We start from the raw sequence: 19,930 nt of genomic DNA, 5'->3' as shown, positions 1-19,930 counted from the left end.
ATAGTTTCTGTTTCTTTTTGGAATTCAGATGTTCCATCCTCCAGTTCACTAATTGTAGCTTCTGTCTCTTTAGATCTACCATTGTAGGTATCCATTGTTTTTTCCATTTTTTCTTCTTTGTCCTTCACTCCCATAAGTTCTGTGATTTGTTTTTTCAGATTTTCTATTTCTTCTTTTTGTTCAGCCCATGTCTTCTTCATGTCCTCCCTCAATTTATTGATTTGGTTTTTGAAGAATTTTTCCATTTCTGTTTGTATATTCAGCATTAGTTGTCTCAGCTCCTGTATCTCATTTGAACTATTGGTTTGTTCCTTTGACTGGGCCATATCTTCAATTTTCCGAGCGTCATCCATTATTTTCTGCTGGTGTCTGGGCATTTGATCAGATTTCCCTGGGTGTGGGACCCAGCTGGTTGAAAGGTTTTTCTGTGAAATCTCTAGGCTCTGTTTTTCTTTTCCTGCCCAGTAGGTGGCACTCGTGGCGCTCGTCTGTCTGCACGGGAGTCGGCCCGGGAAACCGCACGTGGAGGTGGGGGTCGCTGGCCGCTGCGGCTTGGGAGAGTGCCGGTCCTAATTGCCCAGCTGGCCCGAAACGCCAAGCGTGACGGGAGGGCCCCGCTATCCAACGTTCCCAGTCAGACCGGGGAGCCACGTGCGTGGAGGGGACCCCAGTCGCCAGCCACCCCAGCCGGGAAAACGTGCGCCCCTCGGGTAGCTCACCGCAGCAGATTCTCCCTGCCCATTCAGCTGTTCCAGAATGGGGTACGCTGTCTTTTTGGTCTCTGTCGTGACTCCGGGAGCTGTTTCGTATTGTTTCTGTTTCTTTAGTTGCTTTTCTGGAGGAGGAACTAAGACCCGCGCATCTTACTAAGCCGCCATCTTCTCCGGAAGTCGAGCATACTGTTTTTAAAATGATTACAACTTTTAGCCTACTGCATGGATCCCTCTCTGGTCTGGGAGATAGTTGCATTATAAACTGAAGGATGTCCGAAGTGTGGAGCAGATCTGAAGTGGAGACATGGGTTGATAAGTTTGTTTTCCAACAAGAGAGTTTTGACACCAAAGAAAGAGGTCGGGGACCCTATAGAAGATTAGCAGCTATGGGGGCGGGGGGCAGTCTCTGCACTTGGTTACCTCTCTGTTGCTGTGGACTCCTGTAGAAATACCTTCCAGGTGTGCATGTTGGTTTTCTGATTAAAGTTTTGAATATAAAAGTGTTTGTTCCTCTTCTCAGCCTGGTGTCACGCTCCCAGCCAAATGCTGAGGTGCAGAGTACCTGCCTGCAGGGCACTCACTTCCCAGGGAGGTGGGGTTTGAAAAGTCGGCTTGCAAATAATTATAGGCAGGAATCATTTTTAAACCTTGAAGGGGAGAAGAAAGCAACATGGGAGAGAAGGCTTCTGAGAGGAAAGAACATTTTTTAAAAACTTTTTTTATTAAAAAAAATTATCAAACAAAATATGAAAATATTCCATTCTACATATACAATCAGTAATTCTTAATATCATCACATAGTTGCATATTCATCATTTCTTAGAACATTTGCATCGCTTTAGAAAAAGAGAAGACAACAGAAAAAGAAATTATAACAGAGAAAAAAAAAGATTATACATACCATACCCCTTACCCCTTGCTTTCATTTACCACTAGCATTTCAAACTAAATTTATTTTAACATTTGTTCCCCCTATTATTTATTTTTATTCCATATGTTCTACTCTTCTGTTGATATAGTAGCTAAAAGGAGCATCAGACAAGGTTTTCACATTCACAGAGTCTCATTGTGAAAGCTATATCATTGTTCAATCATCATCAAGAAACATGGCTACTGGAACACAGCTCTCCATTTCCAGGCAGTTCGCTCCAGCCTCTCTGCTACATCTTGAACAACAAGGTGATATCTACTTAATGCATAAGAATAATCTCCAGGATAACCTCTCAACTGTGTTTGGAATCTCTCAGCCATTGACACTTAGTCTCATTTCACTCTTCCCCCTTTGGTCGAGAAGGTTCTCTCAATCCCTTGATGTTAATTCTCAGCTCATTCTACAGTTTTTCTCAGTCCCTTGATGCTGAGTCTCAGCTAATTCCAGGATTTCTGTCCCACGTTGCCAGGAAGGTCCACACCCCTGGGAGTCATGTCCCATGCAGAAAGGGGGAGGGTGGTGAGACTGCTCGTCATGTTGGCTGGAGAGAGAGGCCACATCTGAGCAACAAAAGAGGCTCTCTTGGGGGTGACTCTTAGGCCTAAATTTTAAGTAGACTTGACCTATCCTTTGTGGGATTGTTTCATATGAACAAACCCCAAGACTGGGGGCTCAGCCTAGCTTTGGTTGTCCACACTGCTTGTGAGAATATCAAGAATTCAACTTGGGGAAGTTGAATTTCTCCCCGCTCTCACCATTCCCCGAAGGGGGCTTGCAAATACTTTTCCAGTCACTGAACAAATCACTCGGATTCATCGGGGCATCACTCTGGACAAACCAACAAAATCTCATGTCCTACTTGAGATTCCAAGTACTTATGACATTCAATCAAACTATCTACATGAGTTATATTAGGAAATGCTCTAGTCAAAATATAAATTTTGTAACAAACATTTTTTGCTTTAGTCTCACACATAAGGTAACATTTTAAAGTATTATCATCTATGTTCAGCACCCTGCAATAATGACATTCCTTTGTTCTTCCTCATGCAAAAACATTTTTAAAATTTGTACATTGTACATTTCACTATTATTATACACTCTAGGCATTCCTAGATTATACCATCTCGATCTTTACCATCTATCTTTCTTTCTGATTTCACTTATGTCCCCAGCCCTCCTCCCTCTATCATTCTCACATGCAGCTTCATTCAGTGTTTTAACATAATTACATTACAGTTAGGTAGTATTGTGCTGTCCATTTCTGAGTTTTTATATTCAGTCCTATTGCACAATCTGTATCCCTTCAGCTCCAATTACCCAATATCTCACCCTATTTCTATCTCCTGATGGTCTCTGTTACCAAGGAAATATTCCAAGTTTATTCACTAATGTCAGTTCATATCAGTGAGACCATACAGTATTTGTCCTTTTGTTTCTGGCTAATCACACTCAGCATAATATCCTTAAGGTCCATTCATGTTGTTACATACTTCATAACTTTATTCTGTCTTACAGCTGCATAATATTCCATCTTATGTAAATGTCACAGTTTGTTTAGTCAACTGTTGATGGACATTTTGGCTGTTTCCATCTCTTGGTAATTGTTAATAATGCTGCTATAAACATTGGTGTGTAAATGTCCATTTGTGTCCTTGGCCTCGTGTCCTTTGAGTAGAGACAGCATATAGATGGGTCCTGTTTTTAAATCCATTCTGCCAGACTATGTCTTTTGATTGGAGAGTTTAATCCATTAACATTCAGTGTTATTACTGCATGGGTAGTACTTTCTTCTACTATTTTGCCTTCTGGATGTTATATGTCATATCTAATTTTCCCTCTTTTTACCTTTACTCGTAGTCTTCCTTTCTACACTCTTCTCCACACCTCTCTCTTCTGTCTTTGTATCTGTCTCTAGTGGTCCCTTTAGTATTTCTTGCAGAGCTTGTCTCTTGGTCACAAATTCTCTCAGTGATTTTTTGTCTGAAAATGTTTTAATTTCTCCCTCATTTTTGAAGGACAATTTTGCTGGATATAGAATTCTTGGTTGGCAGTTTTTCTCTTTTAATAATTTAAATATATTATCCCACTGTCTTCTCGCCTCCATGGTTTCTGCTGAGAGATCTGCATATAGTCTTATTGGGCTTCCCTTGTATGTGATGGATTGCTTTTCTCTTGCTGCTTTCAAGATCCTCTCTTTCTCTTTGACCTCTGACATTCTGATTATTAAATGTCTTGGAGTATGTCTATTTGGATCTATTCTCTTTGGGGTATGCTACACTTCTTGGATCTGTAATTTTAAGTCTTTCATAAGAGTTGGGAAATTTTCAGTGATAATTTCCTCCATTGGTTTTTCTCCTCCTTTTCCCTTCTCTTCTCCTTCTGGGACACCCACAACACGTATATTCATGCACTTCATATTGTCTTTCAGTTCCCTGAGTCCCTGCTCATATGTTTCCATTTTTTTCCCTATAGTTTCTGTTTCTGGTCGGATTTCAGATGTTCCATCCTCCAGTTTTGAAATCCTATGTTCTGTCTCTCGAAATCTACCATTGCAGGTTTCCATTGTTTTTTTTTTTTTCATCTCTTCTACTGTGTCTTTCATTCCCATAAGTTCTGTGATTTGTTTTTTCAGACTTTCAGTTTCTTCTTTTTGTTCTTTCCTTGCCTTCTTTATATCCTCCCTCAATTCATTGATTTGGTTTTTGATGAGGTTTTCCATGTCTGTTCGTACATTCTGAATTAATTGTTTCAGCTCCTGTATGTCATTTGAGTTGTTGGTTTGTTCCTTTGACTGGGCCATATCTTCAATTTTCCTAGTGTGATTTGTTATTTTTTGCTGGAGTCTGGGCACATAATTACTTTAATTAGTTTATTCTGGAGATTGCTTTCACTTCTTTTATCTAGGGTTTTCTTGCTGGATGAATTTGTTGTCTATCTGTTCTTTGACATTCCGTTCAGCTTTATCTGGACCTTTAGCTTAAGTTTTGTTTAACAGAGGAGAATTTTTCAGTTCTTGTTTTCTTGTTTCTTGCCCTGCTTGTGTGGTGCCTTCCCCATACACACACTTAGGAGGGTCTACTTAGATATTATATACCCCAGCCAGATTTTCCCAGACCAAATTGGCCTTCTCTCAGGAGGAAAGAGTCACCTGTGTTGGTTTTCCCTGAGGGTGAGACCCAGCAGGTTGAAAGACTTTCTTTGAAGTCTCTGGACTCTGTTTTTCTTATCCTGCCCTGTGTGTGGCACTTGTCTGACTGCAGGTCCCACCAGCATAAGATGATGCGGTACCTTTAACTCTCCCTGCTGGGGGTGTGGTGGAGACAGAGGAGAGGTTGTAGGCTGGTTTTAATGGCTTCAAATTACCAAGCCCTGGTGTCTGAATTCCTTGATGGAGGGATTCCACCTGCGTTAGGCTTCACCCCTCCCCTGGGGAAGGCACAGGCTCCAGACAAGCCCCCAAAAGATCTCACTTCTGCCTATGCCTGGGGCAGTTGCAGCCTGAGAAGTCCTGCCACTGTATCCAGAGGTAGTCAAGCCTTTGTAGATACACAGCCACAAAAACCTCTGTTTCCTTCTTTTTTCCCCCCTTTTTCTGTCAGTCCTGCCTCCTTGGCGCCGGGGCAAAAAGAGCAACCTCCGCTTTGACCAGGTTCACCTAAGCTGGGGGCCTATTTTTAGTAGTCAGAATTTGTTAATTAGTTCCACAATTGGAGTTTGATTATGCCCAGTCCCTGCTGCTGGTAAAGCCCTTCCTTTCCCTTCTGGGGAGTGGCCTGTGGGGAAGGGGCGCTGGCCGCCACAGCTTTGGGAACTCACGGTTCTGGGGGGTGCTCGCAGCCGGTCCAGCTGATCCAGACTGGGGTACGCTGTGTGTCTGGTCACTGACGTGGCCCCAGGAGCTGTTCTGTTTCTGGTTATTTAGTAGTTGTTCTGGAGGACGAACTAAAACGCGCACGTTGTTAAGCCGCCATCTTGACCCGGGACACCCAGGAAAGAACATTTTGAGGTGAGTCTTGAAAGGAGGAGGAGCATCTGCATCTGGGGGTCAGCATTCCAGGCCGAGGAGAGAGCAGAGGCAGGGTAGAAGGAGCAGGGCGTGGGGCTGCAGGTGCATCCAGGGAGGGGAGGAGAGTCCTGCCTTGTTGGTGTATCATCAAACCTTTATTGTCAATCATCTACATGGCTGGCCCAGTCCTTGGAGCTGGGCCACAGTGGAGAATGTGATAGGCTGGTCCCTGCTGTCACAGTGCTTATGTACTAGTGAAGCCAGGAAGGTAAAAATACAACCCATAGAGCCTGACAGATTGGTTTCAGAACGGCAGCATGAGAGGCGAAGGAGATGCTGCCATTGCCTGCACAGCCTCTGGCCAGTGGGTGGAAGCAGTGAGGTCACGAGAAGCCCTCCAGGACCCCAATGGAGAAGGCAGCTGGAGCGTGGCCTTTGTTTTCTCCTTTCTGCTGTCCTGACACCCTACATTGGGGCACCTTTACCTCAGGGATGAGGCTCTACTCTGGGAGAGCAGAGCCACGAACTGGGGGAATCTGGGTCCAAGGGAGGCCTGGAACATGACAGGAGAGGGCACCAAACTTCTGTTTTGTCCAAGCCCCTGTTTTTTCTTTGCAGCTGAACGCAGTCCTCACGGGTCATCACCAGTTGGGTGCAGTTGCAGACTGCAGCACTGAGTACTTGTACTGATCTTCTGGTCCACGTGGGGCATCTGCTTGGGGCTAATAGCTGGAAGTGAAACGCGTTTGAAATGAGCTCATTACAAATGCAGTGCAAGTTTCCTGCAGAATCTCTAGGGACTCCTCAAGCAAATTTCTCTCTATGGAGCCAGAGACCACCATGTTATATAACTTCTTCCTTCCCGGGGGAAGGCAGCAGATGGGATTAACTGGCTGCAGCTGCTGAATGTTGATCAAAAAGTTCGCCATGGTCTAGGAACAACCTCCCAGAAGAAAAAACTGCAGATTTGCAGTGAAAGAGAGGAACATAAAATTCCCTGTTTTAGAAACTGAAGTCTTGGTTTAGAATAGAATTAAGGAAAAGAAAACATTTAATCCTTGCTGGCTTGAACCTGATAAGAGATTTGTGATTCGAAGTGACAGGAATTGATAACTACCCCCCCAATACCCATTTCCCCCTTCTCTGGGAATAGAACTCCCAAGACTTAGCTGGGCATTCGGCCTCCTGGAATAAAAACTATGGTTTCCCGCCTCTCTTGCCGCTGGCAGACACACCACTAAGTTTGGCCAGTGGGAAAGAAGCAGTAGGAATGTGTACACCCTCTGGGAAGTGGCCCTAAAAGAAGCGTGGCCTGCTTCCCTGTTCTCCCCAACTCGCTGGAATGCAGTTGTGATAGCTTCCTTTGGACTACTATTAGGAGCCATTTTATGCCACGAGGTGAAAGCCATATGTTAAGAATGACAAGCAGTAAAAGGAACAGGAGACTCTCCTTGTGGAACTGCTATATTTGCCCTTAGAATGCGTGTGTCACCAGGAAAAGGAAGCAGGCTATCATTATAAGGCCATTGCATTTGAGGCTTCCAGTAATGGCTGAGCTGAATCTTTCTCCCTGCTCCCTTACCCCTGCTCTCTTTTTTATTGATGGATCTCCCAGTGCCTGGAACAGTGACTGGCACAAAGTTGGCACTCAAAACGTATTTACTGGTGCTTGCTTCGGCGGCACATATACTGAAATTGGAACCATATAGAGAAGATTAGCATGGCCCCTGCGCAAGGATGACACGCAGGTTCGTGAAGCGTTCCATATTTTTTTTAAAAAAAAACAACATATTTACTGAATGGATGAAATTAATACCAAAAAAGCAATATATGTAACAAAGGGTTATAACCAGAGTGTGTAAAGAAGGTCTGCTGTACTGATTACCTATTGGTATGTAACGTTATCCAAGAACATAGTGCTTTAAAATAGCAGACATCTTTGGGTCTAGAGTTCGGGAGGGGCTGGTGGTTCTGGCTCAAGGTCTCGTGAGGTTACAGTCAAGATGAAACTATGACGCCCTGACTAGGGTTGGAGGGTCCTCTTCTGAGCTCACTCGGGAGAAAGAATGCTGCAGTGCTTTTTATGACCTTGTCTCTAAGTACCACTCCTCACTTCCATTTATTCATTCGAAGCAAGTCACCAAGTTCAGCCTTACCCTTGAGAGGGAAATCAGCAATGAGAAAATCTCATTTTAACTGTCAGACTGTCAAAAATTTAAGTTTTCAATCATGTCCAGTTGCCTAGAGGGTTGGGAAATCGTATTTTCTTAGGCAATAATGAGAATATAAATTGATTGAATCACTTTTTAGGACAATTTGACAATGTCATTAATATGAAAATATGAACCCAGAAATTCCACTTCTAGATGTTTATGGTCATAGTTCCATAGGCGAATGTTCAGTGCAGCACTGTTAAAGGGAAAAAGCAAACAATCAAAATGTCCATTAACATGGGGATGGATAAGCAAAACATAGCATATTTGTATAATAGAAAATTATGCAGTAGTTAGAAGGAATATACAAGCTGTAAATGAATTAGTGTGAAAACATCAGTGAGTGAAAGTTGCAAGTTGAAAAATTCCATATGCAATTATTTACAAATACAATGTTTTCTATGGCCACATATAAATGCATGCAAAATTAATAAAACAGAATTGGGGAGGGTACCCCAAACTCACCGTGGTTATTTCTAAGAAGGGAAGCAACATTGAGGCCAGTGGTCAAAGGGCAAATAAAGGTCTACCCAGAATGTTCCAGTTTATTAAGAGTCTACATTTGGGTGTACTCTCATAACTAAATGTTAATTTAAAACAAAAAAGTTGTAACTGTGAGTGATCATCAGTCTGAATACCTGTAAACAGAAAGATGCTCTTTTTGGTACCAGTGGTTCTGTCTCCATCATGCCGTGGGACTGATGTATTTTTAGATTTTTTTTGTTTGCTTTTTTTTTTTTGGTTTTGGGACTGATGTATTTTTTGTTTGTTTGTTTTAGTATTTCACTTTTTAAAAAAATTTATTAATTAAAAAATAAACAAAATAAAACAACATACATAATCAGTAATTCACAATATCATCACTTAGTTGCATATTCATCATTTCTTAGAACATTTGCATTAATTCAGAAAAAGAAATAAAATGAACACAGGAAAGAAAAAATAAAAGATTATACCTACCATACCCCTTACCCCTTGCTTTCATTGATCACTAGCATTTAAACTAAATTTATTTTAGCATTTGTTCCCCCTATTATTTATTTTTATTCCATATGTTCTACTCCTTTATTGACAAGGTAGATAAAAGGAGCATCAGACACAAGGTTTTCACAATCACACAGTCACATTGTGACAGCTGTATCATTATTCAATCATCCTCAAGAAACATGGCTACTGGAACACAGCTGGGACTGATATATTTTAATAGTGTTCAGTGGGACATGTGGTACCAAAGGACACAAAGCCCTGCCCTGGTGGCCCCTTCTGAGCAGTCCACAAGAATCTCCAGGGCACAAAGCTGATGAGCTTTGTACAAAAGGCAGTTTAGGTAGTGGTTACCCACAGAATTCAGGAGAAGACTCCTGAATTTCAATTTTGGTTCTAGCTGTACCACCTTGGGGTAGTGACTTCTCAGCGCCTTGCTTTCCCTCTCTGCACCTCTGAAGGCTAGCATGAGGCTTAAATATTTCTCACAATGCCTGGCACATAGTAAGCACAGTTAAAAGTAAGCTATTATATTTAGGTAAACTATTTACAGAAACGTAACATATATAGAGAAAAGCACTTGAGCCATAAACTTCCCACGTGATGAATTTCCATAAAGTGAACACGTCTATGGTAGATCATTATAATAAAGGCCCCTAATAAATCCTGCCTCTGTATGCATGCCCTCTGCCCTGTCATTGCATCAAGGACATGATGTTTTATTTCCCCATGCCCTGGAATCTGTACAGCACTGGTAGTTTCTTCTTTATAATGTGGCAGAAGAGATGGGTAGGTTTCAGACTCTAGGCCTTAAGAGGCCTTGCTCTTTCCTCTCGTTCTCTCGAAGCTCTGAGACCAGTGTGCTGTGCAAGAGCCCAGGCCAGTCCACTGGAGGATGAGAGGCCCCTGGAGAGGAACCGAGGGGGCCAGCCGACAGCCAGCACCAACTTCCACCCAGCCGGGCTGACTCTCCAGCTGAAGACAGCCACATGAAAAAGCCCAGGCAGAACCCACAGAGGAACTTCCCAGGCAACCTGCAGAACCCTGAAAAATCATAAATTATGTTTTAAGCCACTAAGTTTTGGGGTTGCTTGTTATTCAGCCATAGCTAACATAACACCCAGGTTACCAGCCCCCAGATTAAAAGAGGCAACATTTTCAACCTCCTAGAGCCATCCCTATCACTAGCCCCCAAAGATAAGCACTATCCTAACTTCTATCACCGTAGATGAATTTTAGTTTTGATCTTGATATAGTGGAATCATTCAGTGTGTACTATTTTGCTCACTTACCCAGCTCGCACCCCACTCCGCCCCACTCCGCTTCTGAGGACCAAATATCTTCACTAAGCATTTTATTTACATCAAATCAAAGGGGCATCTTATTTACATCAAATCACTAGGACCACTGTTGAAGTTACGAAGTTGAAGGTGGCTACCATTCTCCCTCCTGCAAAGAGGAACCCAATCATCTGGAGAAGACCCCTGCCTAGCTCGGTCCATGTAGTTTGGGTGGCACTGACCCCTCTCCCCTCTTCCAGTACAGAGGATAAGATCAGTCAGCATATCCCATCCCCCTGGGAACCATAATTTGAATCCAATCATGTGACCCAAGCCAGACCAATGGGAGCCAGTTTGGCTTGAAAGCACAGACTGGAAGCCATTTTAGGTCCCTGGCAATCCTAACCAGAAAGGCAACCCCTTTAGAGAAGTATTAATGGGGGCCTAAATAAAACCTGAGGTTTATTTCTCTCTCATGCCAGGAGAAAGCTGGTAAGTAAACCTGGGTTGGAAGGCAGGAACCCAGGTTCCTTCTAGGAGGAACCCAAGGTTTCGCCCCCACTCCCATGGTTAACCTGGCTCACCGCACACGCCCACAATCCAGCTCGAGGGACTGGGGAGAGAGCTGAGGACCAGCAGCTTCCTTTGAAGGTCATGATCCGGAAGTTGCCCATCTCCCTTCCATTCACACTCCATTGGCTAGAGCTTTGTCACATGGCGAGACCTACGTTGTAAGGGAGGCTGGGAAATGTAGTTTCTAACTAGCTGGTCTGTGCCCAGCCAAGACTCAGGGGAGTCTATTACTCAAAGAAAAAGGAGGGAAATGAATAACAGGGAACAGATCAGCATCCAACACACCAAGCCTGAAGAGAATATTTTTGTGTGTAATAAGCTATGTAAGGTGTGCTGATTTGAAAGTCTTGTGTACCCCAGAAAAGCCATGTTCTTTCACCCTGATTCAGTATTACTTGGTGGGATCTCTTTTTTTTTTCAACTTGGTAACTCACTCACTCATTTATTCAACAAATATTCTTTAGGGTGTGATTACTCCCTTGCTCCCTGTTCAGTCATTGCGACTGCTTGCTGCAATGATTTTTTTTCTTAACTTTTTTTTTTTTTTGTATAGTACAACACATATACAAAGCAAAGAAATAAAAAGCAGTAGTTTTCAAAACACTCTTCAACAACTAGTTACAGGACAGATCCCAGAGTTTGTCATAGGCTACCATACTATCCTCTCAGATTTTTCCTTCTAGCTGCTCCGGAATATAGGAGGCTTACTTTTTTTTATCATCACAATAAACTTTTTTCCTGCTTTTTTTGTGAAAAATAACATATATACAAAAAAGCTATAAATTTCAAAGCACAGCACCACAATTAGTTGTAGAACATATTTCAGACCTTGACATGGGTTACAATTTCACAATTTTAGGTTTTTACTTCTAGCTGCTCTAAAATACAGGAGACTAAAAGAGATATCAATTTAATGATTCAGCATTCATATTCATTTGTTAAGTCCTATCTTCTATGTATAATTTCACCACCACCTTTGATCTTTCCATACCTCTCTCTAGGGTTGTTTGGGTTATGGCAATTCTAAATTTTTGATATTGGAAGGGTCTGTCACTAATATGGGGTAAGGAGATGGAACTATCTGATGTTCTGGAGAGGCTGGGCTAGGTTTCAGGACTTACCTGGACCAGGGAACCATCTGGAGGTTGTAGGTTTCTGGAAAGTTACTCTAGTGCATGAAACCCTTGTGGAATCTTATAAATTGTCCTAGGTGTTCTTTAGGATTGGCTGGAATGGTCCTGGTTGGGGGTTGGAAGGTTATGATAGGTAGCAAGGTCTACCTGAAGCCTAGCCTCTCGAGTCTACTTGAACTCTCTCTGCCACTGATATTTTATTAGTTTCACTTCTTTTTCCCCTTCTGGTCAGGATGTAATTGTTGATCCACAGTGCCAGGTCTGGATTCATCCCAGGGAGTCATCTCCCATGTCCCCAGGGAGACTTTCACCCCTGGATGTCATGTCCCACGTAGAGGGGAGGGCAATGATTTCACTTGCAGAGTTGGGCTTACAGAGATGGGTGGGACATTTTGATTCACTTATTTCCATGAAGATGTGACCCATGCAGTTGTGAGTGGGACCTTTTGATTAGGTGTTTCCACCATTCAAAGGACCTACTGGAGTCCTTTAAGAGGGAATCTTTCTGGAAAAAGCCAGCAGAAGCAACACAGCCAGCATGAGACTCAGACCTTCAGAGAGGCAGGGCCCAGCATTCACCATGTGCTTCCCTCCTTCAGAGAGGCAGGGCCCAGCATTCACCATGTGCTTCCCATGAGAAGCTAAGCAAGCCAGAACCAGGAGAGAGAAAAAGCAAGCCAAGAGATGAAACCCAGCTCTGGAAAAGCAAAGCGTGGAACCCTCACAGGAACAGAGGCTGAAAGCAACAGAGCCCAGCAGCAAGAGATCAGCAGATGCCAGCCAGCTGCCTTCCCAACTGACAGAAATGGTTTAGATAAGATCAGCCTTTCTTGAGTGGAGGCAACCTCTTGTTGGTGCCTTAATTTGGACATTTTTTTTCACCCTTTAGATCTATAAACTTGCAACTTAATAATTTCCCTTTTAAAAAGCCATCCTGTTTCAGGTATATTGCAGTCTGGCAGCTTTAACAAACTAAAACATGAAGGACCTTATCGGAGAGGCATACAGGGGATTGTGCACAGGCCATTTATTGCAATCTTGGCCAATAATGGTGAAGACTGCCCAGCAAGAGCGGGCCTCGATGCATCTTCAGCTAATTTATATGACAGTGGTTAAGTGTTTTCCCACAGTGCGGGCAGGGCATGGATCTACGGTGAGCCACATAATGATTTTAGTTGGTTTTCAGACAGGTTATCCAAATGACCCTTTTCAATTCTAGTCCAATCTCAGTTAATCAAGAAGCAAGCATGTACTGCATTAATTCCTCTGTAATCAGAGAGAGCAAGCCTCAGGCCCAGGCTGTAGCTTCTAGCTTGAATTTAACATTGTTTTGGTATTTCTTTTAACACCCCTCCATCCCCACTCAAGTGTTCCAATATTGACATGAGATACTAGCTTCCAACTCATGGTGGTGGTAGAAGATTTTCTTTAAAAAAATTTAAGTAAAAAGAGTGAGCTGATTTAAAGGGAAATTTTGACCATGGCAAGTAATTGAGAGAGGTCTGGGGGAAATGTATTAACTAAGGTGCAGTGTCCATTACAATGGATTCTGCTGTAACCACAATTTATGAACTTGATTATGCCATGGTGACACATTTGAGTGTCAGAACAAAGGGTTATTTCTCACTCATCTTACATTCCCAGTGTGGGCTGGCAGGAGGGGGTCAGGGGATGGGGGGACTCCCATCTATCTGCATTGATACCCGGCTGACAACTGCTCCAGCCCAGGGAACATCTGGCCTCCTTGGCTGCCACAGTGGGAAAAGGAGAGAGCCGGAGTGTCTGGTGGGAGTTTCTCACTGCTGCAGCCTGGAACTGAACATGTCACTTACATTCAAGTTCCCTTAGATTATTAGTCCCACTGGCCAAACTGCCAAAACACTGGGAGTTGTTGCCTCTGTGCCCAAGAAAGAGAGGTGCCCTGGGTGCTGGGGGTCCCGATAATGTCTAAAATCATAACCGCTTTCTTGAAGACTTGAGGGTGACGTTGGGAAGGGCTCATGATATAATATTAAGTGATAAGCAGCAATTATACTTAGAAGATTAAAAAAATATTCAATGGTGACAGAAAAAAGACTAGAAAGAAATTCACCCAAATCTTCAGAATGTTTGTTTCTATATAAATGATTTCAGTTTCGTCCTCACACTTTCCAGGATTTTCCACCAGGAACAGGTATCATATTATGTTACAGAAACAATGCATAAATACATTCTTTTAACAGATTTGAGTAATACAAAAGTGTACAGAAGAAAAGAAGAAATTTCCTCTTCTCTATCCCATCACTACCCTGTAGTTAACCCTTGCACCCAATACGCATTAGCTTCCTTTTCTTCCTTACATGTGTAGAGTCTGGTATTTTACATGATGGGGTAGTCTAGATAAGGTATCTCTAATACCTTCTGAATACTTTTTGGAAAAATCCATTTCCTTTTCTTCTCAAAAATTGGGATTTCTTCTCAAAAATTGGGATTCAAAAAAAAAGTAATGATTTTCAAGTTTTCTATTTCTTTAGCCACAGAACTCTTTCTTTTAACAGTGTTTCCTAAAGTATGGCACACACACCAACATACTGGAAGGTGATGCTATATTAAATATCGCAGATGCACAGATGCACTTTTCTCACACAGTGAGAAAAGTTATTCTCTTCGGCTGTTAGATAAGACACCAAAAACATGAGCAAGAAAAGAAAAAAGAAAACAGACAAATTAGATGTCGTTAAAATTAAGAACTAGTTGATTTAAGTCTCCACTTAAATCAAATGAGGGGGGAGAGGACTAAATCCATTCTTGTTTACATTTTAAAACAAATTACTATAATCTTTGGTACCATTATCAGAACCACACAGAGGACACCTCAAAACTGACCAGGACCCCCAATGCCTTAGAGGCATCTCTTATGGATTGAATTATATACTCTCCAAAGACAAGGTCAACTCCTAACCCCCCAGTTCTGTGAATGCCACTTTATTTGGAAATAGGGTCTCTGAAGATGTGACGAGTTAAAATGAGGCCAAATTGGATGAGGGTGGGTCTGTATCCAACATGGCCGGTATCCTTATGAGAAGGGAATTAAAAAACAAGTGCAGGGGACAAGGGCATGTGAAGAGAGAGGCAGAGCCTACAGTGATGCAGGAAGCCAAGGATGGCTGGCAAACATCACCACTGGAAGAGGCAAGGAAGGAGGTTCCCTAACAGGGTTCAGAGGGAGCCTGGCTGTGCCCACACCTTGATTTCTGGCTTCTGGCCTCCCAAACTGTGAGACAACACAATTCTATTGTTTTACGCCACCTAGTTTGTGGCGCTTTGTTACGGCAGCCCCAGGACCCTCAAATACCATCACGGTTGAGACCCACTGGTCTTGGTGAGACTTAAGAGGTCACCCTGAGCTCCACCTCCTTCTTTCTTCTAGGAACCTCATGTCCAACGTAGGTATCATGATCCCAGCTTGACAGCTAAGGAGCCTGAGGCTCTGTGAGGCCAAGGGACACCCTCACAAGCACCAAATAAAGGGCTGCTCTTCCGGGCCCCAATCCCACTCTGCTTCCCTGCACCCCACCACTTCCCACTTTTCTGCAGGTGGCTCGGTCCGCCACGTGACACCAAACCTTTATGGAGGACAGACTATGAATTTCAGCCCATGCCTTTTGTCACAGGAAAATAAAGCACTGAGATGAGATACACCGCTGCTGCTGGGACCAACAGGATGTGGGGACAGTTCAGCTCAGTGGGGAGGTTTTCTGAATTTTTCATCGTGGTAGTTAAATATGGCAATATTATCAGCCTTTTCTCATGGGGTCAGGGGTCACGGACTTTCAGGCCTCAGGTCATGGACTGCTGGCAATCATCTACATGAATTACCCTTCCAATCTGCCACTTTCAACAACAGGTAGAAGACTAAATGTAATAAAAGCAAGAAATCAGCTAAAGGAACCCATGCCAAGGAAGAATAGGATGGCAAAACCCGACGCTCAACAGCTGATTCAAGTCACGTGGAGTTGAGATATAAGGCAGCAGCCAAGTCCTTCCCCAATGGTTCAGCAGTAGGAATGCCTCGTCAGAAGCAAAACTCCTGCTAAGAGCACCTCACGAAAGGCTGGAACTCAGAGGCCCCACTGGAGTCCTCCACCATCAGCAACCTCAGATCCAGCTACACAGAGGAAATGTCCTGGCACTCGGTGGCCACATCTCCCCACCCAGATGCCACTGGAGTTGGGGCGGTAGGTAGCTGGCCTCTCAAAGCTTCAGCCGCTGTCAGGGTTTCCAGGTTCATGTCCAAATCAATAGTGGGTCATGTGGCTGGGATCTTGCAAGGCTTCCACCAAGCTTAAAAACTTCTTGGCATTTCATGAACTGTAAGACACTGTTGAGACCCACTGGGTCACCAAGTCCATTAAAGTTGTGTGACAGGGCAAGACCTATGCCCAGAGCTGCCAGATGGTTTACCCACAAACACACACTGAGTTTGTGGAAGCGAGAGGATCAGGCTATCTGGTTCAAAGAGCACAACCATACTGACCTCTGGGCATTTGCTCAGCAGCTACGATGTCCTGCCAGCATGACTTCGCTGGTGTCGAATCAGGGTTGATGACTGAGTGAAGGCCTTCTTGCACTGACTGCACATGTAGGGCTTTTCACCTGTGTGCACAATGAGGTGCTGGTTGAGCTTGGAGCGAAGGCGGAAAGACTTTCCACACATGGTACATGTGTAGGGTTTCTCACCAGTGTGGAGCCTCTCATGTTGCTTGAGGATCGTTTTCCGGCTGAAGGTTGCTCCACACGTGTCACACCTGTAGGGCTTCTCGCCCGTGTGGGTAGACCTGTGACCAAAGAGGGTGGAGCTGTGCCTGAAGGTTTTCCCACAATCCTTGCACTCATATGGTCTCTCCTGGGTGTGTGTCCTTTGGTGGCGCCTGAGATTGGCACTGCGACCGAAGACCTCACCGCACTCCCTGCACTCGAAGGGTTTCTCACCTGTGTGGGTGACCTGGTGCTGGATGAGGGTGGAGCTGTTGCTGAAGGCTTTCCCACAGTCGCTGCAGGTGTAGGGTTTCTCCTGCGTGTGCGTCTGCTGGTGGCGCCTGAGGTGGGCATTGCGGCCAAAGGCCTCACCACACTCCACACACTCATAGGGCTTTTCGCCCAAGTGAGTGACCTGGTGCTGGGCAATGGCCGAGCGGTAGCAGAAGGTCTTACCGCACTTGCCACATGCAAACGGCTTCTGCTGCAGGTGGACCCTCTGGTGCTGGGCCAGGTAGGTGCTGAGGCGGAAGGTTTTCCCACACTCGCCACACACAAATGGCTTGTCCTGGCTATGGATCCTCCGGTGCTGGGCCAGGTAGGTGCTGCGGCGGAAGGCCTTACCACACTCACCGCACAGGTACGGCTTCCCGTCTGTGTGGATCTGCTGGTGGGCTGTCAGGTTGGAGCTCCGGCTAAAGGCCCTGCCACATTCAGTACACTTGTAGGGCCTCCCTTTGGGGGAAGCAAATGGATATTGGACAGTGGGTGAGCTCTGATCCAGGAGTTTCCCATAGTCACGACCCCTAGGGGGTCCATGGATGGTAGGTGCATTCTGACATCGTCGCAAATGCTTCAAAGGGGTTGCAAAGGTTTTCCCACTGTCTGGACATTCAAAGCTTTCTGCATCCACATTACTCACTTGGGATTCATTTTGGTCTGAAACTTGTCGTGGGCTTTGTTCACAGGGCCCGCAGGGGGCAGTCTGCTCTCCTGTGGAAAAAAGATTTGTTAGTTCCTGCCACGAATGTTGATTAAGGATGGTGTTGGGTTCCCCATGGCCACCCCTAAGTTCACTCATTTGCCAGGAGGACTCCCCTTCCAGAATTCAGCCCAGAGTTATACCCATGACTATGATTTATTATACTGAAAAGATACAAAGTGAAGGGAAAAGACACAGGTGGATGAAGTCCAGAAAAAACAGGTGCAAGCTTCCAAGAGACCTCTCCCCAGAGAGTTACGCAGACGGCACTCAATTCCTCTGGTTGTGACAAGATGTGTGAAATATCTACCAGGGAAGCTCACTAGAAACCCAGTGCCCAGAGTTTTTATTCAGGGTTGGTCACAGAGGCACCCTCTACCTGGCATTTACCCAGATTCCAGAATCCTGGAAGGAAAGCAGGAATTGAGCACAAACCACACTTTCAGCACAAAAATTTGGGGACAGTGATCCAGGCTTATCAGTCCAAGGAATGACAGGAAGCCCCGAAGTCCAAGTTCGCAGCCTTGGGTGCGAGTCCTTTTCTGCCTAATGGCCTATGACATGCCATTTGCATAGCCCTGGGGACATGAGGATGAACAAGACAGATGTAGCTCTGACCCTGGCAGTGCCACCCTCCTAGAAGGAAAGGTAAATACTTTTAAATAACAGTAAAAAGATATTAGTGGGTCAAGTGATAAAATTGCCTCACCCACCATAGATTAACAAGTACTGCATCAATGTTAGGTTTACTAAAGTGGATTACCAGACTGCGGTTATGTAAGAGGGAGTCCTCGTTCTTAGGAAGTATGGTGACATACTGAGTGGGTGTATGGGTTACCAGCACAGGCCTGAAACTGCTGTGTTTAGAAAGGGCACAGAAAGTGCTAGAGCTGCAAACTGAACTTGGGAGGCGGGCCCCAGAGTCCAAGCTCTCACTACCCTGTCTTCTCAAGTCTTCCCTGTCCAATTTGGTGGCTGCTGAGCACCGGTGGTTATTTAAATTAATGGCAATTAAAAATCCAGTTCCCAGGGGTAAGGGGTATGGTATGTAAAATTTTTTTTTCTGTTTTCATTTTATTTTTCTGTTGTCTTTTTATTTCTTTTTCTGAATTGGTGCAAATGTTCTAAGAAATGATCATGATAATGCATATGCAACAATGTGATAATATTGTGAATTACTGATGATATATGTAGAATGGAATGAGCATATATTCAGAATGTTAGTGTTTCTTTCTTGTTATTTTTTTAAAATTAATAAAAAATTAAAAAAAAAAAAGAGGAAACATTTTGGAGAGAGCCAGAAAAGACAGAGCCAACAGAGCCCAGAGCTGACACAGATGCCAACACCTGGAGAGCAGAGACACAGATGTCTGGAGATGCTTGGAGCCCAGGAGATGTTGCCATGAGATGTGAAGCAAGCCAGAACCTGGAGAGAGCCGAGGGAAGCCAAGAGATGAAATCCAGCCCTGGTGAAGCAAAGTGAGGAACCCTCACAGGAACAGAGGCTGAAGGCAACGGAGCCCAGGAGCAAGGGACCAGCAAATGCCAGCCACGTGACTGCCCAGCTGACAGGTGTTTCTGACTCATCATCAGCCTTCCTTGAATTAAGGTACCTTTCCCTGGATGCCTTAGTTCGGACAATTTTATAGGATTAGAACTGTAAAATTATAACTTATTAAATTCCCTTTTTTAAGAGCCAAAAAAAAAAAAATCCAGTTCCCCTACAACAACATTCATAGCAGAATTATTCATCACAGCGAAAAGGTGGAGGCAACCCAAGTGTCCGTCAGCAGATGAATGGATCAACAAAATGTGGTTGACCCATACCGTGAAATATTACTTGGCTGTGAAAAAGAATGAAGTTCTGATACGTGCTATGACATGGACAAACCTCAAACACGTCATGCTCAATGGGATAAACCAGAGACAAAAGGACAAATATTTGTTAGATTCCCGGTACGCCTGCCCATGTAAAAAAAAAAAAAGTAAAAGGACAAATATTCTATAACTCCACTTATAAGAAACAGAACAGAATAAGCAAATTCATAATGAAAACAAATAACAGGTTAAGTGGGCTTAGGGGAGGGGTAAGAATGAGAAGTTATCACTCAAAGGGGAGCGTTCCTGTCTAGGGAACTGAAAAAGTGTTGGTAGTGGATGGCGGGAATGGCAGCAAAATACTGTAAATGCAATTTTTTTTAACTTTTTAAAATTGTATAATATAACATATATACAAAGCAAAGAAAGAAAAAAGCAATAGTTTTCAAGACACTATCAGGGAGTCACAGGACAGATCCCAGAGTTTGTCATGGGCTACCATACATCCTCTCAGATTTCTCCTTCTAGCTGCTCCAGAATATAGAAGGCTAGAAGGA

General features: G+C 44.0%; 1 protein-coding gene and 1 non-coding gene across 2 annotated transcripts in view; one reads left to right on the top strand and one right to left on the bottom strand.

Moving 5' to 3' along the window:
- Nucleotides 1-7,318: 7,318 nt before the first annotated feature.
- Nucleotides 7,319-7,425, top strand: LOC143660501 (U6 spliceosomal RNA). Its single transcript, XR_013164097.1, has one exon. It is a non-coding gene; the product is annotated as a U6 spliceosomal RNA (small nuclear RNA).
- A 7,067-nt stretch (nucleotides 7,426-14,492) lies between these two features.
- The window catches only part of LOC143658730 (uncharacterized), a 67,687-nt gene continuing 62,249 nt past the window's right edge, over nucleotides 14,493-19,930 (bottom strand). The window contains exon 6 of the mRNA XM_077130949.1: nucleotides 14,493-17,566. Coding sequence (XP_076987064.1) covers nucleotides 16,374-17,566 — 1,193 coding nt within the window. The 3' untranslated portion in view covers nucleotides 14,493-16,373. The remainder of the gene's footprint in view (nucleotides 17,567-19,930) is intronic.

The sequence above is a fragment of the Tamandua tetradactyla genome, chromosome 16 (assembly GCF_023851605.1).
Source record: "Tamandua tetradactyla isolate mTamTet1 chromosome 16, mTamTet1.pri, whole genome shotgun sequence".
Classification (NCBI taxonomy): Eukaryota; Metazoa; Chordata; class Mammalia; order Pilosa; family Myrmecophagidae; genus Tamandua; species Tamandua tetradactyla.
This window is presented reverse-complemented; position numbering and strand designations above follow the sequence as displayed.